Source organism: Leptonotus elevatus, chromosome 3 (assembly GCF_054856555.1).
Source record: "Leptonotus elevatus isolate MCC_2025b chromosome 3, RoL_Lele_1.0, whole genome shotgun sequence".
Taxonomy (NCBI): domain Eukaryota; kingdom Metazoa; phylum Chordata; class Actinopteri; order Syngnathiformes; family Syngnathidae; genus Leptonotus; species Leptonotus elevatus.
The window spans coordinates 9858369-9885936 of NC_141241.1; the positions used below are offsets into that span (position 1 = coordinate 9858369).

General features: G+C 40.5%; 3 protein-coding genes across 7 annotated transcripts in view; 1 reads left to right on the top strand and 2 right to left on the bottom strand.

Moving 5' to 3' along the window:
- hcn4 (hyperpolarization activated cyclic nucleotide-gated potassium channel 4) overlaps positions 1-3024 on the bottom strand; it is a 112219-nt gene extending 109195 nt beyond the window's left edge. Inside the window, exon 1 of the mRNA XM_086071668.1 lies at positions 1814-3024. Coding sequence (XP_085927794.1) covers positions 1814-2520 — 707 coding nt within the window. The 5' untranslated portion in view covers positions 2521-3024. The remainder of the gene's footprint in view (positions 1-1813) is intronic.
- A 1366-nt stretch (positions 3025-4390) lies between these two features.
- rec114 (REC114 meiotic recombination protein) overlaps positions 4391-27568 on the top strand; it is a 29660-nt gene continuing 6482 nt past the window's right edge. The window contains exons 1-6 of one of the 4 annotated variants that reach the window (XM_086072453.1): positions 4391-4592; positions 7704-7793; positions 10346-10429; positions 10638-10811; positions 12820-12900; positions 13560-13756. In XM_086072453.1, coding sequence (XP_085928579.1) covers positions 4506-4592; positions 7704-7793; positions 10346-10429; positions 10638-10811; positions 12820-12900; positions 13560-13724 — 681 coding nt within the window. In that variant the 5' untranslated portion in view covers positions 4391-4505 and the 3' untranslated portion in view covers positions 13725-13756. Of the gene's footprint in view, positions 4593-7703; positions 7794-10345; positions 10430-10637; positions 10812-12819; positions 12901-13559; positions 14817-27568 lie in introns of those variants that run through there. The other 3 variants (XM_086072452.1, XM_086072454.1, XM_086072455.1) reach the window with 3 other exon arrangements.
- Positions 13928-27568, bottom strand: part of nptnb (neuroplastin b) — a 31007-nt gene continuing 17366 nt past the window's right edge. The window contains exons 3-9 of one of the 2 annotated variants that reach the window (XM_086072450.1): positions 26408-26582; positions 25713-25807; positions 21102-21235; positions 20743-21016; positions 15865-15886; positions 15198-15271; positions 13928-15101 (exon numbers count right to left, since the gene is read on the bottom strand). In XM_086072450.1, coding sequence (XP_085928576.1) covers positions 15211-15271; positions 15865-15886; positions 20743-21016; positions 21102-21235; positions 25713-25807; positions 26408-26582 — 761 coding nt within the window. In that variant the 3' untranslated portion in view covers positions 13928-15101; positions 15198-15210. Of the gene's footprint in view, positions 15102-15174; positions 15272-15864; positions 15887-20742; positions 21017-21101; positions 21236-25712; positions 25808-26407; positions 26583-27568 lie in introns of both variants that reach the window. The other variant, XM_086072451.1, reaches the window with a different exon arrangement.

Genomic DNA, 27568 nt, shown 5'->3' on the forward strand with positions numbered 1-27568 from the left:
TTAGTTCAATTGCCAAGCCACAATTTTTTCCCCACTCGATGACAAGATAACTCAGGCTTAAATCAAAATTAAACCCAACCAGGATGTCACTAATCATGTTTTAAAAATAAAAAAATAAAAGGAAAAAATGCATCATTCACTGCAGGAGATTAAACGAATCTGTCCTGTTTTCTATTCAGACATTTTATTTTTGCCTTCTTTTTACCTCACTAAACAATATAACCCATGTGCACATCTCTCAGAGTCAGACATCTTGGTGCAAACACTTTGATATGTTTTACGATAGTGGTGGTATGATAGGATTCAGCATCACCAATCACATCCTAATAAGACAACGTTAAATGTGTAAGGGGGGGGGGGGGGGGGAATGTGCAAGAATCACAATGTAGCTCCAGTGAATAGCTGCACCGTTGAACTAAATCTGACACTGGCTGTAATTAAATATTTCTCCTCCTTAATTACCGCGCTACAGGAAATGAGCTAGTGCAAAGAAGAGGACGGAGGGAAAAAAAACATTTTCATAATTTCCTATTAAGCTATATGGACGTTTTCCATTTCGATCTCACAGTCACACATCATTGCTGTTTTTGCCAATAAATAAGCACATATCTCACTGGTGCCTCCTAAAAATGGTTCAGATGATGTTCAACCACATGTAGTTGCATTACAAAAGCCTTACGAGCATGAATAAAAGGGACCTTTAAAGCCCGTCTCGCCAAGCTGTTCAGAGGCTCCATGTGGCCATGAATCAAGATGCATATGGCCAATAACAAACTCAAGGGCACTAAGGAATGTACAGAATATAAAAAGAAGACTACTGCAGTTGATCCTAATACAATGTGCTTTATAATCAAGCGTACATAGTTCATTTGACCTCTTCTTAAAATGAAATGTAACCCAGGCCTTGAACCCATTATGTGGGAATACTTAAGAACCATCAGGACGAAACAAACAACAAGTTTCAATTGTTGTTTGCTTTTGCACATATTCAGCTAAATTCCGTTTGGGAAAGGCTGTGCTATCAATGGGTTGCTCCATAAAAACGCAGGCCTCGCAAGCATCCCAAAAAGAGTGAATGCCAAGGTTTCTATGTGGGGGTGGGGATTTTATTTTATTTTTATTTTAAGGGGGGGGTCACTATTTGCCATATTGTTTCCCAACGTGAAAAGGGGAATACATAAACTGAGAGAAGCAGTGTATCTACGCCTCTGTCGAGGTTATTTTCCACGAGTAGAAAACCTAGGCGAGTGGGCCATATATGGCCAGCAAGAGTATTCGATTTGATATGACAATATATGAAAAAATAAAAAAACTCTGAAGAACTGCTATCAAAATAAAAACATCAATTTTCTGTACTGCTTATCTTCACTGGTTGCGGGTGAGCTGGCAGCTGATGTTGGGCAAGAAACAAGGTAGATCCTGGACAGTTAGCCAGGCTTTTGCAGGGCGCATGTATGCAGTTCCAGTCACACTAAAAAATTACACCGATGGAATATTTTGTCATCAATCCACTCTTTTTTGGAATAGGATATGAAGCTGAGTATAAGAGAAAACTTGCAGATGCACATATACAACTAACATGCAAACACAACACAAGGCCACAGCCTTGATTCAAACCACCAACCTCAAAACTGTGAGGCAAATGCCACAAGTCCAAAAATACATGATACGATATTGTCTGTAATATTAAATGTTTCTATGCATCATTTTTCATATTTTGGCCTGCTTGATAAGAAATGGCCCCTGATCGAGAGAAAAAAAAAAAAAGGTTGATGATCTAAACAGAAAGTTGACAAGAGAGTATTCTGTTTACCTGAAATCACTGTAGGGATGAATAATCCAAAATCCGGCGGATTTAACCCGTTCCTGTTCCCGCTCCACCGCCTTCTCGCTTCCAAACATCCTCAGGGAGAACTTGTTGACCCCCGGCTGGAGCATGGCCCCAAACTGTCGGTGCATGAAGCCGGCCTGGTACAAGCGCTCGTCGTCGGGCAAGATCTGATCAATTCCATCCAACTTTATAAACCCGGACTGGTTGTCCGCTTGGGACTCGCTCGGAGGTGCGCCGTCGCCGCTGCCGGTGGAAGCGCCACCTCCGCCGGTCCCTTGCGCGCCCTGCTCCGCGGCGCCCTCGCCGATCGCTCCGGAGGGGCTCTCCTCGCTCGGGGTGACGTCCCCCTCGGTGATGAGGCGCCTCTCCTCCGCCGAGTCCGAGTCGTGCACATGGCGGCTGGTGATGGACGAGAGGCTGCCCCGGAACCTCCGGCAGTCTCCGTTGGAGCTGGTCTTCATCGGTCTCCCGATGTCGGTCTCCATGATAAGCGACTCGCCGCTTTTGGTCTCCCCGATGCCTCTGCAGCTTCCCCCGGAGGTGGGCGACGGCAGCGGCTTCATCCGGATGCTCTTCCTCCGCGTGTCCTTGTCCGCGTCTTCTCCTTCGCCCATGATGGACGGTTTGTGCCCAATGTGCTGGGGCAAACTGTAGAGCCGTTTACGCATGGACGAATGCAACCTGTCCATTATGTTATGGAGCGAAAATGGAACAAATCTAGATTTGTTAGGCAAACCGAGCAGCACCGGGTGGTGCTTCTGATCTTGTGAGCGATCCTTGAAAGCCTGCAACACATGACACACTCGCCTTGCCGCTTTTGAGGACGGTGGTGGTGGTGGTGGCGACTCTTAATGAAATAAACTGCACATTTTTGGGTTCCCTTTAAATGACGATCCGACTACCTGGCAGCTCGCGTGCGTCCTCCTCACGCACAGCCTGGGCGGTCCGCTCGGCCCCCTCGCACATCTTTGCGCCTCTTCGCCTGCATGGCGCGCAAAAGTGGGGGGGAAACTGCCTGAAAGTCACCTTTGCCTGACATGTGAGGGACGCGCCGGCGGATGGAGGAGGAGGTGGGAAGGCGGGATGGAGGGGTCAGCAGCAGGCTCGCTCCTCTCGCCGAGACGTCGCCGAGGTGACAATCATGATGGGAAACATGCACATGGCGTTCCACGGGGTTCACGCGCTGACATCACCCCAATCCATCCCATCCGGCGCGGCAGAGGAGCGTTTAGGTGAACGTGTGAATATGCATGATGTGGTTGGGTTGCCATAGGAACGGGGGGGGGGGGGGGGGGGCTCAGCCCACCTTGTTTAAAGGGGAAATGTGCTAGTTCCCCATTCTTAAAACGCGAGGAGCTAGGGAAATGGGAGGCCACAGGTAGGATTTCTTGAACCCCGCGTGGCACATAATGAAGGGAAACAACTGATTTATGGGTGAAAGTGGATTGATGGTGCTGCCAGAGACTTCTGTAATTGGGAGTAATTGCTATAATTGCGTGCAATTATGGATCTATCATTTGCGAGTTAGTTGATTACATTATTATTAAGGTCATACTGTATTGGAAATACAGCGGGATAGATGGATAGCCTACCTCCCAAAAGAGAGACTCAATCGGTTCCATGAGTTGATCACGAAGTTGTTATAGAAATGCTGAGCTGAAATCTCACATGATTTTCTAAATAGTCAACTAAGTTGAGGCATATTTTCCTCAAAATTATTACCGTATGCCACAATTTGTGTTTTTTCCCCCCCACCTATAGTTAAAGTCACTGCAACATATTTTACAGTTTAATGTTATTGTGTTTCCTATCAATTGTGTGTAAAGCTTATAGTCAAATATGCAGTTCTGGGGAATGTCGTGGTTCTTCTCGGCAGGAAGTTGAATACTCACAATGCCCGAGGGGGAACGTAAGCAGAGAGTTTTCCCTATTCGTCTCTGCAATCTCTAGGGGGGATCAGTATGGTTATAAGAATAGAAATAGGCCTACTTCATAATAAGCAAACGGGTTACATCTTTAAAAATTTCATTGGTACCAAAACATGAACAAATGCTCACTGTTAACATATTGTTTGATTTTAAATGTCAACATTTATTTATTTATTTATTACAATTTAAGGCATAAAAAAGGGTAGAAATTGAACTGACACATATAGTCTACTATAATATTTCAAAAGCTGTGATAAACAAAAAACAAATACGGGGTTAATTACCTCAAAGCAGACTATTTTTGCATGTCAAATGCTACTTTTAGGTTCTATTAATTATTTATTAATAAATAAAACGGATTTGCAGAGGCCGATTGCACAACTGAACAACTGTATCTGATTGCAAATCCTGCCTAGCAACAAGTGAACAGCAACAAAACCCGGAAATGAATCCGAACCCTTTCTGTACCAGCTACCTAGAAATGTATCACAAATGTTACGTTTTCTAATAAACTAAATCAAACGTATTGTCTGTCTAGATGAAGCGTGTTACATTAAAAACTGGAAGTAAAAGTTTCGTTTTTGTTACACAAAAGAAGAAACAAATCATAACTTTATTAACACTCGACGACAACAACAGAGACAGTGTCACGTAAACCCACGCCACTCGCCTCGCAACCTTACTCACTTTTGTTGACTGTTTGGTAAACAGAATATTCAAATTAGAACATTAATAATTTAATTCAAATGGCTACCAGTGTGAAGTGGAGTTTGAAACGTTATGGACGACTTATTCCAGGCTCGGGTAAGAAAGCCGCGAGGGAATCCTGGAAGGTAAATATCGATTAACCGCGCGTCCTCTCTGTGCTAAATTTACTACCGACATTTTGCTAACGCCTGTCTCACTTTTGCTCGTAAAGTTACTCGTAGTTGTGATTCTACATTATTATGAAGATATTTAATTCAAGCACATACCTCAGCTGCAAGTGCACATGTGTCAGCTTTTCAATAAGTCACTACTGGGCGCACACTTGTGACATCAGCCTCGTTCTTCAGTTTTGAAAAATATGCTAACAATTGCAGACATATAGCATGAAAGCGTTGTGCTCTGGCTTTTATTAACATTGTTGGTTCTGATACGTTTTACATAATAATTATACATACTCATGTGGGTACATAACAATTTAAAAATAATAATTCACAGAAGTCAAAGATGGGAAGGTTCACGATTTCCAGTCCATTAGATTATGCTCCAATAGGGCTGTAATGTCAATTTATTTTGCTAAGTGATTTATTTATTGTTTAGTCAATTTTTTTGTGGGATTTTGGTAGCTCAAAGCACATTTCCGCTGATGTGCACTGCCTACACTAACAACAAGGCTGCTAAAAGAGAGGGGGGAAACCAAAAGCATAGTTGGTGTTGCAGTTTAGAGACTTTTCTAATCGCTCTAACGGCAATAGAAAAAAAAATCTTCCTAAGAAACGGAAAACATAAAGAGAGTCATTTTCACAATGTTTTCCGTTTGATAGGAGTGCAGGTGAATCCAATCATAAAGTCAATTGCACTGAAAATGAATGTACATTTATACGTTGCAAAAGCAGTTATTGATCTACACTTTGAAAACGAATGAGCCGAAGTATGTGCGACCATAACATAAATACTGTATTTTGCTGTGGTTGCTTTTCATAACTTGCAACTGTATGCAAGAAGAGGCTGTTGGAGAACTGAAGAGGGGGGGGGGGGGGGTGTTGTTCCTCCTTGACAACAAACAACTGCACCAAGAGCTTTGCAGTTTAACAGTTAATTTAAACCGTTGAACATTTAAATTTATTAAAGATTATACAGTACATGTTTTGACAAAATTATTTTCCCCTTAAGAGGAAGCAATTACTTGCACACTATTTGTAAATTTTTTTTATTTTTTTGTGGAAGTTGATGCAATAAATTTATTGGGGAAAACAGTTTGTTTCAAAGCTTGTTTGGTTTCAGAAGAAATAAAGCTAATTTCAGAAGTGGAAAAATAAGAGTTGTTTTTCATTTGTTGTTCTTGTAGAGAAAGGGAAACCATCGTTTAAAATCGGATTTTCCTTGTGTGCTTTGTTCTTATACATGAATAATTCCAATCTCAATTTGCATAATGTAAAATGATGGTTGGTAAGAAAGCAATACCGTCATTCGACATACATGGCACACAAAAAACTGAGAAAAGGATATGTCATTTCACAAGTTACAGCAATACTCTGTGTGATATTAAATCAGTAGTACATGAGAAATTGACTGACAGATTAATTGCCTGACTGAGTGTAGACAGTTTTGCCACGTATGTAATGAGTCCATTAAATACAGTTTATATCCTGCCTTGCCTCCTAAGAATTGTTTCCCTCGTAGCTGTCACTATATACAATTGACATTGGCTGTGTTTTTACTCAACTGCTTGGCAAGCTATCACATGGTGACAGCAAGCCAAAACGCATCATAATAGCGGGACCTGGAAAAAAAAGAGACAGTGGTTACTGGTTCAATTATTTACTGTCACGCTTCCCCTGCTGTGGGACGCAAAGTATCAACATCCCGGTGTGTGTGTGTGCCTTTGTGTGCTACATTGTGGGACCCATCCACGTGTGTTTTTCCAGGTTTAACTACCTTTGTGGGGACCGACTTGAAATTGTAGGGACATTTTGGTGGTCCCCACAAGTTTAGACCTCTTTTTGAGGGTCAAGACTTGGTTTTAGAGTTTAGGTTTGAATTGGGTTATGGTTGAGGTTAGGGTAAGGAATGGGGGTAGGCAATCATTTTTGATGGTTGGAGTTAGGGGAAGGGGCTCGGAAATGCATCATGTCAATGAGATGTCCCCACAATGATACAAAGACAAGTGTGTGTGTGTGTGTGTCATGTATGGGCTCAGTTAGCTGTGGTTATCATCTAATTGGTATGGATTTTGAAACAATTCTTCCCCTTAGGAAATAATGCATAGATCAGGGGTGGGGAACCCTGGTCCTCGAGAGCCGCTGTCCCGCATGTTTTCCATGTCTCCCTTCTCCAACAAAGCGGACTCATATTAACAGCTCATCAGCAAGCTCTGTAGAAGCCTGATAATGATCCTGTTCATCAAACCAGCTGTGTTGGTGGAAGGAGACATGGAAGACAGGCGGGACAGTGGCTCTCGAGGACCAGGATTCCCTATCCCTGGCATAGACTGTAGTTATGCGGCACGGCTTAGTGGTAGAGTGATCGGCTCCAAATCGTAAGGTTGTGGGTTTGATCCTCAGCCCTTGTGACCTTGTCGAAATGTCCTTCCTACTGAACCCCAATTTGTTCCCAGTGGACAATGTACATGGCAGCAGCCGACCACTGGTGTATGAATGAGTGAATGTGAGGCATTGTAAAGCGCTTTGAGCACCATATGGTCTAAAGCGCAATATAAAAAGCAGTCCATTTACCATAATCGGTGTAAAAATAACGTACCTGCTGATAATATTAGGAGATTAAAGCATCTTAAAGGAGACATAAAGTTCCCAGATGTCTTAATAAAATGCCCCTGACATTATTATGTTATAATATACACAGGATGAAGAAAGACAGAACATTTAACATCAACTTGTAACAATTACTCAGTTTTGGTGGAAGTTTTCTATACGGCTTTCCTTACGCTGACAACTGGAGCTAGTGTGTTGCGATGAAGCTAGTGTGACTCAGTATTGTCAACTTTGTTGCTATATTTCGCAACTTTCACAACTTCACTACTAGTGTCTATTAAAAAAAAAAAGGCCCCAAAGCACATCTTGCGAATTTTTCATGTGTTATTGGGCACTCTGTCGTAAGTGTCCTGCTAGGTTATGCCAACTGCCGAATGTCGACATTATATACCTGTATATATTCTTTCACAATGTTTCACGAACAAAACAAAATTTGTATGTAATATGTATTATTTTTCACTTCCCCAGATATTTGAAACAAAAAAGAAGGAGCCTGGAATAATCGCCACGATCGTGGACTCTGGATACTTGATGGTCTTGCAGGGACAGGAATGCCTGGTAAGAGATTAATTAGGATAATTCTTACCGATATCGTCCGGGCAATTTAATTGTTCGATATTGTTATAGTGTTGACCTTGTGCAAACCAACATACAGTACATTTTTAGACTACTTGTGTATCACACCATCGATAACACGTTTCAAAAACGCTAACAAGGTTATAATCCCACGCATGCTTTGTTTGTTAAATTGTTTTAAGATTGGCGCGTGTCAGGAGGGACAAAAGAGTCTTAAAATCCCTCCTGCGCCTTGAGGGAGGATTCCCAGAGCCAGTTAGCGGTGATGAGGCGAAAACAAAAAAAAAACAGTGGTAAAAGTTTCTGGCTGCTCATCACTTCTTTGGATGTTAATCTTGGTCTCCTGAATACATCAACATAGCCATACTAAAATCTGCAGTAATTAATTCTGATGTTCCACATGCACACATTTGACTGTGGAATGTGCTCATCCATGAAACTGCTTTCCACATACCTCCACTCTGCTCTGTAATTCACAGAATAAATTACGGCTTGGCTGCATCTGCAAATGTCATGCTCGCAATTCTGGCAATTTATAGTGTGTCACACTTGTTATTATACTGCAGATTGCCTGCATTATCGATTGCAACATTTAATAACGTTGCAATTAATTAGTGATGTCGATTTCCAAATGATCAGCCGAGCCGGGAGATTCTCGACTTTATCATCTGCAACTAAATGACAGCAGGAATGAACAATAATCTCATAGTCGTTATAGTTGGTCATGTATGGTGGCTGTTTTCTGGCAGCAATAATATGGCTGACAAATCACATTTTCATTTATTACAATAGTAGTAAAATATAGTGGAACTGGAACCTCAAATCTTGAAAGTCTTCTCAGGCTTCATCTCAGCAAGCATCCAAAGAATTTTTTGTTTCCCATTGAGCCACATGGAAAAATCTCACAGCACACCTCCAAACAATAATGTAACAAAAAGTGGTGTTTAATTTTTTTTTTTTTTATTGGGGGAGCTCATTGCCGTGTAGACAACAAACAAAATAAGTATAGGCAGTGTCTTGAGTCACAGATATATTTCGTTCACCAGTCAGCCTGATATTCAGGTCAGCTTTTGCCCAGGATGATAAAGCTCTCTATTATAGATTGGTGCTGTAAGCGCTCAGGGAAGTTTCAAATATCGTCATCTTAGGAGGGCCTACAGGCCACACGATAAGGCCAAGCGGGAAAAGATGCTGTGAACTGTATTTTCTGGATTTGAAAGAATAGTGTGATGTTAGTTAAGGTCTTCAGAGGACCAGCTGTAGACATGTCGTCAGCAGAATAAAATCAGGACGGTATTTAAGGTGGCTTGACTCTGGAACTCTACAAAAGGGACAAAGTTTACTTTTTACTAGGGGTGGGTATTACATAATCAATAAAAAAATTGTGGAACTGATTGTTGATTAATTGCGTCTTGAAGCATTTATCCGTCTATAGTATTTTCGATTATTAGGATCTCTAGTGAACTGGATTCTATCCCAACTGACTTTGGGCGAGAAGCGGGGTACACCCTGAACTGGTCGTCTGACATTCCCAACTACGGATATTTAGAATCACCTTAACCTAACATAACACAGGTGGGGCTTAGCTAACATTCAAACCCAGAATCTCTTGCCTGTGAGGCGTGCTCACCACTAGGCACCAAATACTGCTTTAGTCACAACTACTTCAAGAACATCCGCACTATGGTAAATTCTCCTCTGGGAAACATTATCCATCTCAATGACATCGGGATCCTGGGATTGTTTCCTGGTGTAGGCTCCAGCTGACCCTCGACCCCAAGTAGGGCAAGTGCTATAGAAAATGGATGGACATAGGCATTCATACATGAGTTCAGAACCTTTTCTTTTTTCTTTTTTTACGGCAACAATGAATCCATAAATTGACCATTCATTCCCCCAATGGTCCTTTAAGGAAATGTAGCCAAATGCCAGTCCAAAATGTATATGGAAGATTTAATTTGATTTGTCATCTTAACAAATGCCTCAATGCAGCCTCAAACCATGTGTTAGCACAGTCAACATAGTAAATAATTAAACTGTCTGTCTGTCTATCCCATCTCATCTCATGTATATTAAAATCAATAGTTGACCTTTGGATTTTTACATTCAACAGTTCTGAATTAGTTTTTCAAATGAGTCTTCTGAATTAGTCTTTCAAAATAAATGTATTCAGAATCCTATCTGTCATAATAAATTTCAGTTTGGAGCCAAAAATGTCCTCAAAAGTAACTGAGAAAATGGAGACCCCTGCTGACAAACTTAAGTAACAGTAATCACTTGGCCGGAGCACATGGAATGACATAAATGGTAAATGGACTGACCTTATATAGCGCTTTCTACACGATAATGTGATAATATCATTTCTTGTTTGTTTTCTTCTGAATCCGTATGTTTTTGTTTTAAATTGAGTTCAAGGACAATGTGCACATACATTAATCAATATAAAAACACATGAAGAGATGCTTGCATCAGATTTATCAGAAAGCTGATTTCCATCAACAAAGTATAAATGTCCCCCACTTTTACTGTTGCAGGAGACAATTCCTTTGATTAGTGCCAGCAAAGTTCTCAAAGTTCACCAGAAATCAGACAACCTGCTGCTTCGCAATACTGTGAAGGTGAGCATTTTGACTGCGGCTCCCTTCAAAATGTGTTTTTTTTAGTCCCTGTTAGTTATTGCCCGCAACATTAGTTGTCTTCTGTTCTATAAAAATGTTTTTACTTCTAATGAGATGCTGATTTCAAAAAGGCGACAAACAAATAACAAAGAGATTATTCACGTAGCGGCTGGGAGTGACAGCGTCGAGATTGAACGTGTGTCCTCAGGGATCGGGTCGCGTGTTCAGGATGCAGTTTGATGGCAGAAACAAGGCACAGGCCATCAAACAGTGCTCAAGTGCTGCAGAAAGACTGCGGGAGTATGTGCCCGTCAACACTCTAGACGACGCCCTGCCGCCAACTAATCAGCCACCCACTGATGTCCCTGCACCGGTGACACAGGTGACCCATTTTGCAGTTTATTTCATTTTAAATAAAATAAAATGTATGTGATAATTGTACAGTTTTTCCTCAAAGATTGGATACAATCATTCCCATGTCATATGATTGATTTTCAGAAAGCCCACGTAAACATGAACATGGAAAGAACATGCAAACTCAGGTTTGAAGCCTGAACTTTAGAACTGTGAGGTAGACATTTTAACCACTAGTACTCTCTGCTTCCCAATCAACTGGTAATGTAAGATAATACACACTAAAACAATCTACATCCTGACTCAGTGCTTCTACTTGTCAAACACTACAAAAGATGGTCTCAAATGCGTGACACCAGTTACAGAAGTGCCAAATCAGTCCTTTTTTCCCCACATATAAGAATAATAGCCTCAGAAATACTTATAATATACAATTAGTCATCCACATTACGAATGGCCATCATTTGCATTAAGACACTTGTTAACAGTCTGGACAAAAGGGACTTGAACACTTTTATGGGGTAGATGCCACGGTCTTCCGACTTCCGGGTTTCACACATCAGCATCGTTTCCGGCCACAGATGGCCGCATTCGAACACTCGCACCCCCACACCTGTGCCACCCAACCAACTCTTTGAAATGCTTCGGACAACTGAGACACACACTACACACTCGCACCCGCCGACGGGAACGCGCAACCGAGAGGCACAAAGGCGCAAGCGCGAGAACTGGGACGCGGCCTAAACTGGGACGCGGCCCACATGTCGCAAACGGAAACAAAGCTAATGTGTGAAAACCAGGAAGTTTGAAGTCCCGCCTCCTCCGTGGCATATACCCCATTTAGGCTGCTTACTTCACCCTAACTTCAGAAATATATTTTTCTTTTCTTGCCTCCAGGGGGGAAAAAAAGACAAATGAAGAAGAGAAACAACCACACAGTTAATTCCTTGATATAATTATGATTATAAGGCATATTTTCCCCAAAAATGTTGGCCAAACAAACTTCAAAATATCACAAAAGGTGTTTCACATACTGGTACGACCGCATTTATTTCAAACCTGCCATTAGATGACAATGCCAATTTATGTCATTTTGAGGTTATGTGCGGCTCACGGATTAAAAATATGTGGTCATGATGCAGCACAAGAAGGCACGTTCCACCGTATCAACTGTTTTTCACTTGTCTTATAGTTATGTCCTAGAAGTGTTACACAAATATTTACTACTTCATTCCTGTGTTAACTTAGGTCAGTGACAGACTGCCCCTCATTCTGCAAATGGAACTCATTTATAAACCGAATGCAATGAGGTTCCTTTTGATGCATTCAAAACTGTAAATGGACTGCACTGAAATACAATAGAATTGTGATCATATCTAGTATGCTATGAATGCATTTATTATCTTTTTTTAGCAATCTTTTTAAATACTGAAGGCAAACTGCATGTCTCCCTGTAGTGATTATTACTGAGATCGTATCTGACAGCTGATTTATCAGGATTGTCTCAACTAGGTCAGATTCATGGACTCCGACACTAGATGGTGCTATTTACAATAGTGTCATCTTTAGAGGTCACATTGCTCCTGGTAGCTTGAGGGACTGATGCAGTATGGTCTTGACTAGTCTATCTAGCACCTTATATTTACGGTATTAAAAGTGACCCATAATGTGCTATTGAAATATTTTATTTAATGATTACTAATATTGACCTTGCTAGAATGATGGTAATAATTAAAAAACGATACTGAATCACATTGACACCGTACGACTATTGGTCCTGTTTTGGAACACATTGACTCTAACGCTGGATTGTGAGCTAATTCCATGTGAGGGGCATAAAAGTGTGCACCGTACCAACAGGGTGTAATGTGACCTTTTGGTGAACAGACACACCGAAGGAGTTCCCAGCGCAGATGAAAGAGCTGCGAGAGGGGATGCGAGTGGGATATTTTTCAATTCGTAACGAAGCCAATTGATTGGACTCGCGACGTGCTGCGTCTTTCCTTCATCGTTCTCATTTTTTTTTGTGTTTGAAGCAGTGTCCACAGCAGGGTGAGGCGGCCGGAGCTGAACCGGAGGTTGTCCATGGATCACTATCCATCAAGCGTCTTGTCCAGGTATTTGATATGAGTCATCTTCAGCTAAATACTAGCCAACTAATAGTCAACTACAGGGTCGGCTGGGGCAATGAAGGCCTTAAAAAAATGATCCCCCAAATGAGGTTAATTTTCCCAATAGTCAATCAATCGACAGTTTATACTAATTATTTAGTCTTTCGTGGCATCTTGTCTCTCAACAAGGTAGAATTGTTAATTAGTAACATGTTGATGTGTATTTAAGGCCTGAGAAGCAATTAAAAATGTGCGTATTTTAGGGGTCCTAAACGCAACTCTCCAAAATCCACTCAGTAGAGCCCCATGAAAAATCTGAAACATTTAGCCTCTGACACTAGTTTCATTTATCTACATGAAATTTGGTGGAGATGTTTATTATTACAGGATACACGAAAAAGTCAGAAATTGGAGTCGGCTGTATTACAAAATTCCAGGGCTTGTACTTTGACAATCTCCAACTAAGGGAGTTAGCCCAAATGAGCGCCAATCAGAAGAATATATCCTAAACAGATGGGCTCCGCTGAATTATGAAACTTTTTTCCCTACGCCATCTCATGTGTGCAGTGCATGTTTTCAAAGTTTGATGATCATTTGGAGGAATCGCCTCAAAAATGAGGTTTGGAGGACCTGTTGCGCTGTTATAACCTATTGAATTTCAATAGAGCCTCTTGGGTGGGACACCTCTGGCACTGCCTGCGCTGTACCGTCACGCATCTTCAGAACCCAGAGACCTGGACGCCTTTGTGCGCGTTTGTCTGTTGGATCCCAGCTTCCCAGCTTTGGTGGAGCAGGTGGAAGGCGAGCTAAGGAAAATACTCGAAGAATGAATCATCAGTAACAACTTGAAGGCAGAGAGAAGGTCAAGTCAGCACTGTGCTTTTGTGTTTGTTTGCTGTTTTTCCCACGCCGCTCCTTACGTAGGAGTTCACTCGCTTTGCGCTGCCAAAGTCAACAGCGTTGTGGTCGTGCATTGAAATTTAGGACATTTCAGATTGTTGATAAGATTAACACAGCTTTAACAAAACTCAAGTTCATTTTTGATTTATTTATTTTTTATTCAGAAAAAAAATATTGGTCTTTTTCATGTTTGATCGTGGCTATATACTCTGGTCCCTCTGTTCTCACATCAATGCAGGTCCGTTTCCCACCGCAACACACATCATCAGTACACTGTATTGAAAGGAGGAGTCATGCAGCTACAGCAGTTAATGTCGCTATGCCAGCTTCCAAGGGATCCCACGATTTTAAAGCTTGACGGATTAAAACAAACTGCCCTCCATTTAATCTATTCAAGAATACATTTTGCATAGGATTATAGCCATGCTATATAGTCAAAGAAAAATAAATAAATAAAAGTAATTAAATTAGGAAATGTTAGAAAAAAATATCTTTTTTTTTTTTACAGATTTCCTATCATTTGAACACTCATACTGCAACATATACAAGACACCCTAAGTTACTCTCAAAAGGAAATTAAAGTAATACACATACCATTGATATTTAGCTTGTTAAACACACATTATTCATTTTCTGTATTCACTCTCTTAAATTTTAAATACTGCCAGTCACTGAAGCCCTTGCTTCACGATAAAAGTTCTATTAAAAGTGGACTTTGTCGTCACAAAATTAAACATTAAATGACCATGATATGCTGTACAAATGTTCAAGAGGAAAAAAAGACACATACTGTATATATATCTATATATAAATAAATAATTATTTATATATATATATATATAATTCATATTTATATATCCATATTTATATAAGGATGACTATAAAAACATTTTGGGATGCAAAACAAAAGTCACACGAGGGATAACAACAGAAGATGTCTATTCTGAGTATCCTATTGCGTAATTATTATGCATGCGTTTACATGATATGTCATTACAAAAGGGGGTCGGCTCATCTGAGGGCCATGATTCAGATCAATTAAGGAGACATCAACATCACATCGGAAAAAAATGCGTACACCTCTGCAGTGATTTGTAGTCACAATTCGTCATCCTGAAATCTCCACGCGACAAGGCATGCTTTAAGACTTCCCACTCCGTTTGCTCTTTGTTGCCAGTGTTATGCTGATATTGGTTCTTGTAAAAAAGAGACAAGATATGCTTTTATTTATTTTTTTCTCCCTCAAGATAGGCCGCAACTCAAATGCCGCCGTGTAGCCAAAAAAACCTGCAGTTTCACCATCTCATCTGTGAAGAGAAAATAAAGAGAAGGCATGACCACGGATAATCCTCGGCAGCGCGTTCTATATTTAGCACCCACCATCACTCTCCACAATGTCTTACTTGAGTTGATTGCTTATTTTGTGTTCCTTTGGCGGACGTTTTTGTCTTTGTGGTTGTTTGTAGAATTGGTTTTCCTGAAAGAAGCAGGTAGGGTTTAGAAAACATGAAGGTAAAGAAACAGGTCAAAACACAGTATGAAATACAGGAGTGTATTTTCACAAACAATAGCCCAATCTATTAAATTAGATAAAGGGAGACTTTTTTTTGCATCTTTTTAAAATGAGTTTGACGAGTATTAAAATTAACCAGTGGAATTATTTTGGCAAATAGAAGACTAGACACAAAAATGGAAACACCAAATATTTATCAAAGTTTACAATATTGCGCGGTTTCCTCTTCAATATCTCGAAATGTTACTCTGGAGGTTAACATAAGATCATCTTGAAGACTGCACAGGGAACTTGTTTAGATATAGCAAGACTCCACACTTTAATTCCTCTGAGAGACTATTTACGTGCTTTGATGCTTCGGTTTAGGTTAGCAACAGAGTTCAAGTGGATTCAGCAGTCGTCTGCATATAAATGATAGTGTGTTTATTACAGTTGTTAATATATTTTCTTCTTCATGTCTTGAGCACGACACATCAGGCTAATTGGGGAATGGCATCTGTTTGAGGGACAGCCACTTTTTGAGGAAATACTGTATGTGTGTAGATCTTTTGACTTACATTGGTCCAACTGGCTCATCATCTTTGACGGGGAGAACAGGGAATGAAAAACAAACAAGAGACAAACGTGAGAGAAAGGTAATAAAAGAATATATGTCAAATCTAGCACATCAACTTTGCACAGGTAGCTATTTCACTGAGGCGTCAAAAAAGAGGGAAAAAAATCTATTTAGAAATGCTCCAAAGTTGCTCAATATAGGCCACCGAATCATCAAGCGTGAACGTTTGCTGAGAGAACAGATTGCTTTGAATGGTGGTGTGACACAGCCGTGCACTCGTGATAAGCTCTGAAATCACACAAGTCAGCGGTGTCCTATGCGCAAACTGTGTCAAATTAAAAGGATACATTTGAAGATGTGGATTCTTGGAAGGCGGTAATGCTGCACAACTATATTAGCGTGGTAAAACGGCCCGCAGTGATATAACGTTTAAGTAGTGGAATTTGACAACACTGTGATGGTTAAAGCTGCCTCTAGTTTGAACCCTTGGGGTTGCTATTCATTTTCAGATTGAGCGTACATGTAGGAGGCTTGCAGATGGCTCATTTCAAACCGCCTTTTAATTACACACAGCAATATCACAGTGATTTTTAAAAGGCCAAAAAAGGGAAAGAAAAAAACACACAAATGAGCTATTGTGACCAATTTGGTATGATAACGCGGATCTTTTTTGAGCTTCCAGCATCTTCATAGTGGTTTTATGATTTCCCTACAGCACGACACAGTAAGAATCTCTGCATTTACTGCCGATTCGTAATTCATTCATAAATCATTCTTTGAACAAGTATAGTCATACATTCTTTCAGTGAGCGGTTCATTATTAGTATTATTATTATCTTGAAAGGCCGTAATTTCAACATTACATTGAGAAACATCATAGAAAAGAGAACTAAAGTGTCAAGCCACGTTTCAACCAAGGATACAATTCATTTGAATCGGTATAACCGAATCATGTTTCTTCAGAACGGCGAAAACTGTGTTAGCTAAGCAAATGGCATGACATCAAAGCCTTACTAGGTCTGTTAATTTGAATTTAGGACACAATTTTTCTATCAAGCAATCAGGTGTTTGGTGTTTTGGCATATAGATGCAAACGTGTCACTGGGTGAGTAAACAGCTACATGCAGTTACAAAGTCGCAGATCGGCAGCGTTATAGCAGCATTCCATGGCGTTAATATGAAGCAGAGTAATACAGCAGTCATATTGTTAGTCATCAAACATGGCGTTGCGATCATTTTGTGCGGGATGTCTTTTTGCATATGCCACCGTTTTCTCACCTCCTATGCATACGCCACACAAGCTGTGTTTACTATACTGCCTCTGCAAGCACATGACAAATAACAGATTTTTACTGTGTGACAGCGGTATCAACATGATCACTTTTGTTTACGATGGATGTTATTTTACAAATGATGCATTTTCACATTGTTCTTCTTTTTTTTTATGCCAAAATGATCACACAGTAAAAATCCCAAGCGACTAGATTTGAAACACAGGGTATAAATGTGAGCCTCTGCCTCAGAGCCCTTGGCTGTGGAGCATGAGAAGTGTTCAAATACAGCAAGTCATAATGCACGCAGACAGGGGGCCAAAACCGGCGGGAATCTGGGATGCGAAAAGGAGATTTTAGAGAGGCTGTGCCTCGTGAGCTGAGAGCCCTCACTGCTGATTTGAATGGCATAAACATAGCAAATATAATCCACGTTAATCGCTTCATTTTTCCGGTGGATGAAACCAACTGAAGGCCATGCACACACTTTACTTGAGCTGTGTATGCTTTGATGTGTGCAAGTGTTTTATTTTACTCAAGTGTTTTATTATTACTTTGTTGTTTGTCCCTGGATGATGGCAGATGCTTGTTAACCGCAACATTGTTGTGTTATTTTCAGAGAAGAAAATACTTCTTAAAAATAGATCATAGATAAATAACATTTTATTTTTAAGGCATTTGTTCCGGCGGCTATTGTTAGCTGTTGCTGAGTACATGGAGGATCTGTAATGTGTTTTAATACTTGTAAAGTTCTTTGCCTCAAAGATTTGGAAGAATTTCCGCCCACTTCTTGGATGTCAAATAAGTCAGTGACTTTTTAAGTATATTTTCTTTTCTATAGAATCTTTATGCAGTTATGAATACATCTGCACCACATAACACCCCATAATGTGCATTAATCAAACTAAATCTGCATCCTAATTCCTTTCATGATAAATATTGTCTAATACAGTAGAGTTAGTCTTTTGATGCATGCTTGACTATTTCTCCCAAATTTGCACCTTATGTTGTGCAATACGACATGTTGGGCTTTCAGCTTTAGATGTTCTATTGTATTTTTTTTCTTCCAAAAAGACTTGCATGCACAGTGACCAATCCTTTTATGCTAAGTATGCTACCTAACTTTAACTCAAACGGATATTATACCGTTATTGAATGTTGTCAATTTGCAGCTGATCAAATGATCAGAAGAGCACCCCAAGTCTAGCCAAAATATAGCTGTTTAATATTCCTTTCAGATTTGCCCGAGTAAATATTCTTTGTTTGCTTTAAAACAACAAAAGCAAGATGTACCCTGCAGCTTTGTTTGGGCTGTATTCAAGTGTTTGGTTGCGCCACTGTGATCCATAATGACAGTAGGGCCTGTCGCTGTTCTGTTTTAGTATAATGGGGCTGTAGTCGTATGTTGAATTTTGAAGACGATAAAGCATTAATAAAGGTTAGACGTAACCTTTGTTGACTCGGGGGTGCCTTTGGGGTTTTGAGACATTTCCAAGCGGCCGCGTCCTCGGGATTTGGGCTCCACCGGAAGCATAAGACAGTTTGAAAGGCGCATTGTGGTTTAATATATTGAGAAATGTTATTTGAATTTCAAATCAGTTCTATTTTTTTTTTAAATCAGATTTCAAGACATAATGTTCAGTCTCAGCCTGTAAAACGTTTTCCTGAAGCTTTTTGCTGCAGGGTTGAGCGTTTTAATACAAAGTTGTGTTCGCAGGCGTTGTTTACCTGCCTGTTTACAGTGTGTCCGCCCACACTCAAACCCAGCTTGTGCGATGCGGCAACACAGAAGGCTTCAAATGTTATTGCGAAGGGAGGCATGCAAAGCATTTTTTGTTTATTTGCTTGAGCACTTGCATAACCTAATATTACATTGTTTGAGGAATATTGAATCTCGGATGGTAGATCAAACATTTAACAAACACCAAGATAGAGCCAAATTCACACTTGAGCTTTTGGGGCAATGGACAGTAGGCTTGTTAAAAACAACTCATAAAATACATCTCTAGGACCATGCAGAATCTCTCACTTACCACCCATTTAGATTATGGAGCCATTTCGAAAGAAGTGGAAGGGAAGAATAGTAACCAATTGTTACACATCTCAGTTGATATGTACAATATATCATCAACACCATTGTTACCATTGCTGTCAGTCAAAGGAACAACACCAACTCAAAAGGGTAGTTCTCCTCTCGTTTACCTAATGTGAATCCCTAAAGGTCATATTTGTATGCGTCTCGCACGGGGATTACGTGAGGCAATACTTCTGGTTTCTTTTCGACACATCACGACTGAGGCCAGTAAGCAGGCGATAATAGATACTTAAGCAGGGCACACACATACCAACAAGCGGTAAAAGTTCGGCATTTTCTCTCCCTTACAATCTAAGTCAGCAATGGCCCAATTCTCGGATGCCTCTACAAGATTATCGTGAGCAATTATCTTGTGGGTGGCAATGTGTTCAAAGTGATTTTTTTCTTCCCCAATCTGCTCGGTAAACAGTCTGGGCCAACAATCGTAAATTTTAAACACGTTCAGTATTTACGATGGTGAATCCTTATTATGCCCTGCTTTAGGTCATGTTTATATTTGGGGGCATAACGAAATATCATATTTTGCATTCTTATCCTACTAGTAGGTACAGTATCAATAGACCGGCATCACCATATTCAAGTTTGTCTTCTGACTTTGACTCTGTTGTCCTGTCATCATTGTGTACCTAAGCAAATAATGAAAATGTTTAACTATTTTGTGCTTTTAACTTAAGTTACTCAAAGCACAGTTCACTTTATTTTGCCAAGAATTGGCTAAGGGTTATCATTTTGCAAATGTTTTTGTAGCACTTGGTCTTTTAAACATGCAGAAGTCAATTTAAAATAATGATAAAAACATTTATAGCATCATCAGCTTGTCAAAGTTATATCATTTAAAAGGAAAATGCATGCATACTCTCTGAAGTGTCAGTTTGTGTAAAACAGTAAACATTTTAAAACTTAAAATGCATCATGTACAATGATGACAGAAAACAGATTGACAAAGTACAGACTTTATCTGATGCTAAATCTAATAAGTCATCGGTGTTATTTTATACAATACAAAAAAAGGACCCATTAATTGGACGTCAGTGATTTATCATCCTATTATGGAAAATTGAAATGTTTTTTTTTATAGTTGCGAATGAAGACCTTTCATATATTTTTCATTCTTTAGTCACATGAAGAGCTCTTTTCCAAATGTTATTTGAAATTGATCTAACAGGACCTACACATTTGACAAGCCTGAATTTTAAACTGTTGAAACAATGAATTGGCTCTGAACATGTTAATAATCTACACATGAATGGCAAGATGAAGAATTTGGCTATCATCTCATTTTGGAAAAGAGATCTTCATAAATATCTATGATACATTGTAGATGTTTTTCCTAATACATTGTTTATGACATAATTGCTCGATTGTAATTTTATCATATTAGATCACAAGTTATTCCTCGAAATCGGATCTCAGTTTTGAACAGGACATTTGTTCTTCTTATTGTAAGGCAGCACACAAAAATAGCAAAGAAATACAGTAAACAGAGATTACAGTCGGAAATGGTGTCTCTTACCATCAATAATGTCATCTGGCCTCTTGCGTTTCTCATACACGACGATGATGACTACGAGGATGATAATTTCCGCGAGCACGCCCAAGAACGGCCAAAGCGGCGCAAGATGGCTTCGCACCCGTAGAATGGTGATTTCAGCAGTTGTCCCGATGGCATTGGATGCATTGCACTCGTACTTCCCAGGATCTGTGTTTATATCAAGGTTTATGATGTTCAGCTCTGTGTAGTTGTCTTGACTTGTGATGAAGAAGCGTCCAGTGGAGTTGTCAATCTCCTGAAAGGGTTAAAGTGCTTCGTTAATGCAAAAAATACATTATAATATTCAACTTTATCTGGCATTTGTAATCTAAGTATCTTACCGTGGAGGACGTCCCTTCCAGTTTACGCCATGTCCAGGTAGGATGCGGATACCCAACCGACTTGCAGTAAAGCATCGCGTTTTCCCCCTCATTTTTATTTTCGCTTCGTTTGTGGCCGGTGATAACAGGTTTTGCTATGATATGAGATAAAAATGAATGAGATAAGCCTGGAGAATTATGATACGTTCAACAGAAGTAGAAGAGCAAGGTGTAAAACAAGGCATGATTGTTTTGGTTTGCAAAAAGTTTAAAAATACATTGTAGACACCTTTAACATGTATATGTCATACATTGCGAAAAGTCTTGAAGCATTCCTTCTTTGTTCATCTGTGATCAGTACGGAAAATGCTGTCAGTGTCTAATATTGTATTTAATACCTTGTATTATATCGAGTCAAACTTTCCAAGTTGTACACGCCACAATGTGACACAGTTCAGAGTTTAACCACATTTTCCTAGAAAAATATACCTTCAAAGTCAAATGAATGTTTGTGTTTTCTGCCAGCTTTTACCAAACAGATACTCACATGAAGTTAATGGCTAGTATGGACATGACCAGAGAAACCTTTTTGTGCAAGAATCTGTACTACACTGAAAACTACGAAACTCAAATTAACTCATTCCTATTAAGTGCCACTAGAGGACAGTATCATTCCATAAACACCTTACTATTTAACTTCAATTATGCGTTGAAAGCGTGACTAGTTTTTCATTATTTTACTGCAGTTTTATTTTACTGCGGTTAACTTTCTGTATGTTTGTATGACAGTAAATATTACATTGAAAATGTCTGTGGAGTTAGGCTTAATTATGGTGCAGTTGGACTCTGGAGTAAATTAATTCATTTTATACTGTATGTTATGATTTGTGTTCTATTATTATTATTATGTCAGCCAGCATCATGGATGGAACAAAGTGTGTTTAAGGTTCCTGTGTATTTCAACTTTATACCGTCTGATTTTAAAACAAAAAATAAAAAATCAAGGATTCTAAAAAGACCTCGACTGTTGCTACCAATCCATCCAATTTCAACAGTGCTTGTCCTAATTAGGGACGTGGGTGAACTGGAGCCTATCCCAGCTGACTTTGGGGGTAAGGCAGGGCACACTTTGGAAAGGTCACCAGTTAATCACAGGGCAGTTTAACACTTAACACTATCTTTTATACGGAGTTACCCTTTTTTATTTTTGCAAAGAGATGGAAAACCTTTGACAGACTTTCTGACCAATAAAATATATAGTTTTGGTCTACCAGCACGACTAAATCCCTGCAATGAGGAAGATCACACTGCAATATGGAGGGGGTGACATGATGAATCATATTGAGGTCATGAGAACGAGGGATCGGTGATGTATTAGAGCCTCCAGATGTTCTAATTCAAAAACTCCAAAGTGAATTCCACAAAAGAAATGCAATGCAAAAGGAACAAGACTGAGATAATGTCTATTCAAGACTGGGGTTAGAAAAAGTCACTGAGGCCATGCGCCAAATCACAACAATCTGCCAATAGAACAGGTGAGACTCTTCATTTGACTCTGCACGGTGAGAGGATAACCGCTCTGCCACTAATCCCCCAAAATTACAATAATTCCTTCCATGCAATTAAGCAGGATAAGACCCCGAGTGATCATTTTTCTCAGCTGTACATGGATAATGGAGCAAGAGGGGGGTCTGAGCTCTTTGGTGACATCACCCCCACTCTAATTATGGAGCCCACGTGCTGCTCTGAGCAGAGGAGTGGCCAAGCTCATTTGCGCCTTATCCCTGCCTTGTATTATGTCAACGAGTGACGGCATGGAGACAACTGTCCAAAGTGGCGGCAAACCAGCAGAAACCTCAATTTCACACTCCCGCAATTATTAAACTGCTTGTGCCAAGCGGAGATAAAGAGTGTGGACTTTTGAGGAGGGGTCGGGGTCATAGCTGTCAGGGAGGAGGGATATGCATTAGGATGTCATCGGATGACTGAGAGACAGTTAAATTAAATCCTCTATTGGCAGCTGTCAATCTGATCTGCTTGTGATGATACAGAGGACTGTCCAAAAGTTTTAGGCCACCGTTAGCTTTGTTGTTAAAATGACCTTGTTTACAGCAGACATTTTGACATTGTAAATAATTGGACAGATACAGTTAGAATGAAAAATTTCTGCTATTTCCGTTCAAGTGTTTATGGAATTAAAGCATCCCTTTAGCTTCCTGAATCATAATGGTAAACCACTATCTCGCGTTCTCCAACCAGGAAGTAGCCAACTACCTAATGAACCAGATGGACAACAAACAAAAGTATGGTCATTTTCTATCTGTATATATGTTAGAAATTTAGCATTTCATCGGGTCTCATTCGCCTCTTGAAATCTTACCTGACGTCTAATAATGAAAACTTTTGATTGGCTATACCATACCAAATTTGGCATACCAAATATTAGAACCGAAGAATTGTACCCATATCTGTAGACATCAGCACCTCTCCAATGAGGCGCACCATGTCCCAAATTGACATTACAAGTTGGTTCATATTCTTCCATGAACTATAATGTGGCCTACGAACTAATAAACCAGAAAGAGGAACAAAAAAACAAAATTAACTACGGTTAGAGATGCCATCTGGTTCATGTTAGTAAACCAATTCTTAGCATTTTAGCATTTAATCATTAGCCTCTTAAATATTACCAGACAAACAGATATTGGGGTACGCCCACAGCTGTTTATTTTTTTTATTTTTATGTTTGTTAACCATTGATTTGTTTGAGGTATGTTTCAATAAAATTCCTTAATTTTTTTTCAGATTAGCATTGCTAACACCACAACTATGACTTTGCATAGTACTATTATTGATAACGGATAAAAGCTGGAATATTCCATGAGTAAATGGCATTATCATTCAGCAGGTTAGGGCTTTTTGAGATACCAAATGTGTAATGGCAGTGAGCTTACTATCGCAGACAATAAACTCCTGTGCTGCAACAGAGATGGCTGGGACAGGATTCACAGGCTTAATCCTACAACATCACAGAAGCCTCCATCTGTTGCCTCTAGAGCTGAGTCCTGCAAGGATGAGTGTGCCAAGGACACTGTAGGCGAGGGATCTCAGCAATTGGTTGCCAAGAAGCACAGTGCAAAGCTGGCTAGCATAACAGCGGGCTCTCTACCTAGGTCACAAAAGATTGCAAACACTTTGAGAAAATTAAAAAGAGCATTTGGGGATAGTGATGATAATGTTATCAATCTGGCAGTAGCTTCTTCTAACATTAATGAACATAAATGACAAACTCATGCACTCTGTGACCAGCTAAAAGACTGGTCACAGAGTGCAAAAGTATTTTTCTCCGGGGAGACGCATAGAAAGACTCAACAGTCACAGCCCTGCAGCCCCGGCGACAGCCAGGACACTTCACTTTGAACGGACGCGAGTCCCGTCAGCTCTTGAGCCAGTAAATAGCAGAACACACACATACTCATCACCCATGTTATGCAATCAGGCAGCGCTCTAAGACAACCACGGAATAAGAGGCAGGGCATGCTCAGTATGCAGCCTAGCCATGCCACAGCAAATTGGCTTATGTACCGCACGCAGGCAAGCTTCTCTTGAACGGGGTCTTCGCTTGCCCTTTTCTCAGGGAAGATTGCTTATTCGAGGCGACGGCTTGGCTGTCAGCTTGTGTGGTACAGCATATGAGTTATCTCGATTGGTCAGCTTTTCTAGCTAATATAGACACTGTTTACATAACCTTTTAATCAGTCCTTTGATAACACCGATTTCAATCACAAAATCACAAGAGCGCTTCTATTTTGACAAGTGGCCCTAAAATGCCCTGCAGGTGAGCTCCCTCTTTGCATGTCTGCTGAACATTCGCGGTCGCCTGTCCATTTTGTTAAGACCGTTATCTGAGCGAAAGCCAAGAGTGACAACCGCCTCAGGAAAGCTTCCTGTCATAACCGTTGCACAGGATGAGTTCAAACATCTTTGTCAACAAGGAGTCACTTCACACAGCCTCGGGTTGTTAACTTTTCTAGGACATCTTTATCTTGCTACGGCTCAGTAGGAAACTAGCGAGTGCTTGTCTGTCCGTCCATCCATCCACCCCACCATTTCCTATACAGCTTGACCTATTGCTTGTCCTCATTAGGGTTACGTTTGAATTTAGGCTAGATTGGTAGACCCTAGACTGGTCACCAGTCAATCGCAGGGCAACAATGGCATGTCAAAAGCTCCAATTAAAGCTGCTGTTGTCAGAGGTGGGACAGAATATCAATATTACAATGTCTCATATCGTTATCTCTTGCGGTACAATATTAATACACAGACGGTCCCGACAAACAAGATTTCGTGTTTACAGACAGCGCACAACAAGGTCGTTTGCACAGCGGCATAAGAATGTCATCACACGGCACAGGAAGACACGCTCAGCTATAATTATGACTATTGCATTAGCTTAGGTTAGAATCTCCTCTGGTTTGTCGTCATTCGATGTAAAACTATGTGCACTTGTGTTTGTGTATTATTATTATGTCTAAATGATTGATGAAGAGCACATTTTCCTACCTTGGATCAACTTTGTTCCCCATTTTGTTATTTATGCGATTATGCAGTTATACAATACAAGAATCTTACCTTTTACTTCAATGGTTGCGTTTGCATTCGGAGCCATTTCGAATGTGTATACACACATGTATTCCCCAGAATCATCTGCCCGTGGTTTACCAATTCTGCAACAAGACAGAAAAAATTAATCCTATATCTTAAAACTGCTAGTTGCTCAAATCTATGAAGTAAACTACTACTAATTATTTGGGACTACAGCAGCATGGCTCCCGGAGGACCAGAGAGCCTGTAGTACAATGTGTTGGCATGACGCTGGGATATTACAGAGCAGCAGCTCAGGATTCTGCAGAGAAGGGAACCATGGGCATATTAGCCGTAATTTTATGAGTATCACTGATGTAATGTGACAAGGAAGTGACCAATTGGCCCTATCTTGTGGCTAGGGAGAGTCTGTGGTTTGTCTACAGGGGCGACAGTGGCTTTGTGCTCCATTGGTGATCCTTTGTGACAGTGCAAAGTTAAAATGAGTTAGTACCGAAGGCCAGGGTTTATCACTTTAAGTATACTTTAAGTTCATAATAAGCTTGTCCAAAGAAGACAATTAACACAAGTTTCATTGCGGAAACATTCAGGCAGGCAATTCAAATCAGAAGGTCTATTGTCAGAAAGACAATCTGCCTTTTTCTTGACAATGTATACCAATTTGGACCTTTAATTCGCTTTTCATTAGTATTTTCGACATGACCCAGTCTTGAAAGACGCACCTGTACGCTGTGCTCCTCTGCTCGGTCCGCGTGTTGGCAATCTCCCGTCCATTCTTCACCCAGAAGCTCTCCGTATGTGCGGTGTGGGCGGTGGTAAGGTTGCAATGTAGAGTAACCGGTATGCCAGGGGAGTCCGCCGGCAGGATGATCTGATCCGAGGCATTGATCTTTGGTTCTGAAAGACAGAGACAGTCCACACTTATCACAGTAGTGGGGCTCAGCGTACTTCTTGCAATATTCAGCAGCTCCATTAAAGGTTCTATGCTATTAGTTTGAGATACTGTACAGCATTTGTGGACGGCCAGTTGTGGTGTAATGTACATGTACCACGTTTAACTGATTAATGTTGTTCATTATAGTATTATATGCTGGAGTAAAACTGTTTTGCCAAATTCGGTAAAAAAATAATTCTAGACTAGATGTAACATCAAACACATCACTGCCTTTCTACATTACTGCTGTGCTGCCCTCTAAATGACAGAGATCCCTGGTCACTACACGATTCATTTCTCAAGGACGTTCGGGGTAGAGTGTCCTCTGCTCTGCCTTGAGTGGGAGGCTTTCTTCCAGGGCAGACCAACCTCGGCAGCCATGAAATCCCTGAAATGGGAGGAGTGACGCTACTCATTCCTGCAAGGCTACGAGCCAGCAGGCAAAAGATGACTAGCTAGTGACTTATATTAGCATTCACATCACCGTCTTCCTGCACTGCTGTATGCGCACTTGCTACAGGGAAATCACTCCCCCTCCTCCCTGACTTCTCCCCCCACCAAGCATGTTCTATTAATAGCATATTCGAGACATGCGTACAGACACAACATGAGGTACATAAATTAACATTTAGCTAACTCGGCAGAGTGGTCCACAGGCAATTCACACACAAGGTTGTTATAAGGACGCCCTGTCAATCTCAAACGCTGAAGACTTTATCTCTATTTATGCGTGAAACTCAATATAAAATGTGCCTTTAAATAGGCAGGAAAAACAGATTCACTCGTCTTCCCTTGTACAACACCCTTGTCTGGATAAAACAAAATGAAAATAATCCATTAGCGCTTGTCCTCACAAGGATAGCTGGTGAGCTGGAGCCTATCCCAGCTGTGTGGGTGTGAGGCAGGGTACACCCTGGACTGGTCGCCAGCCAATTGCTGGGTACATACA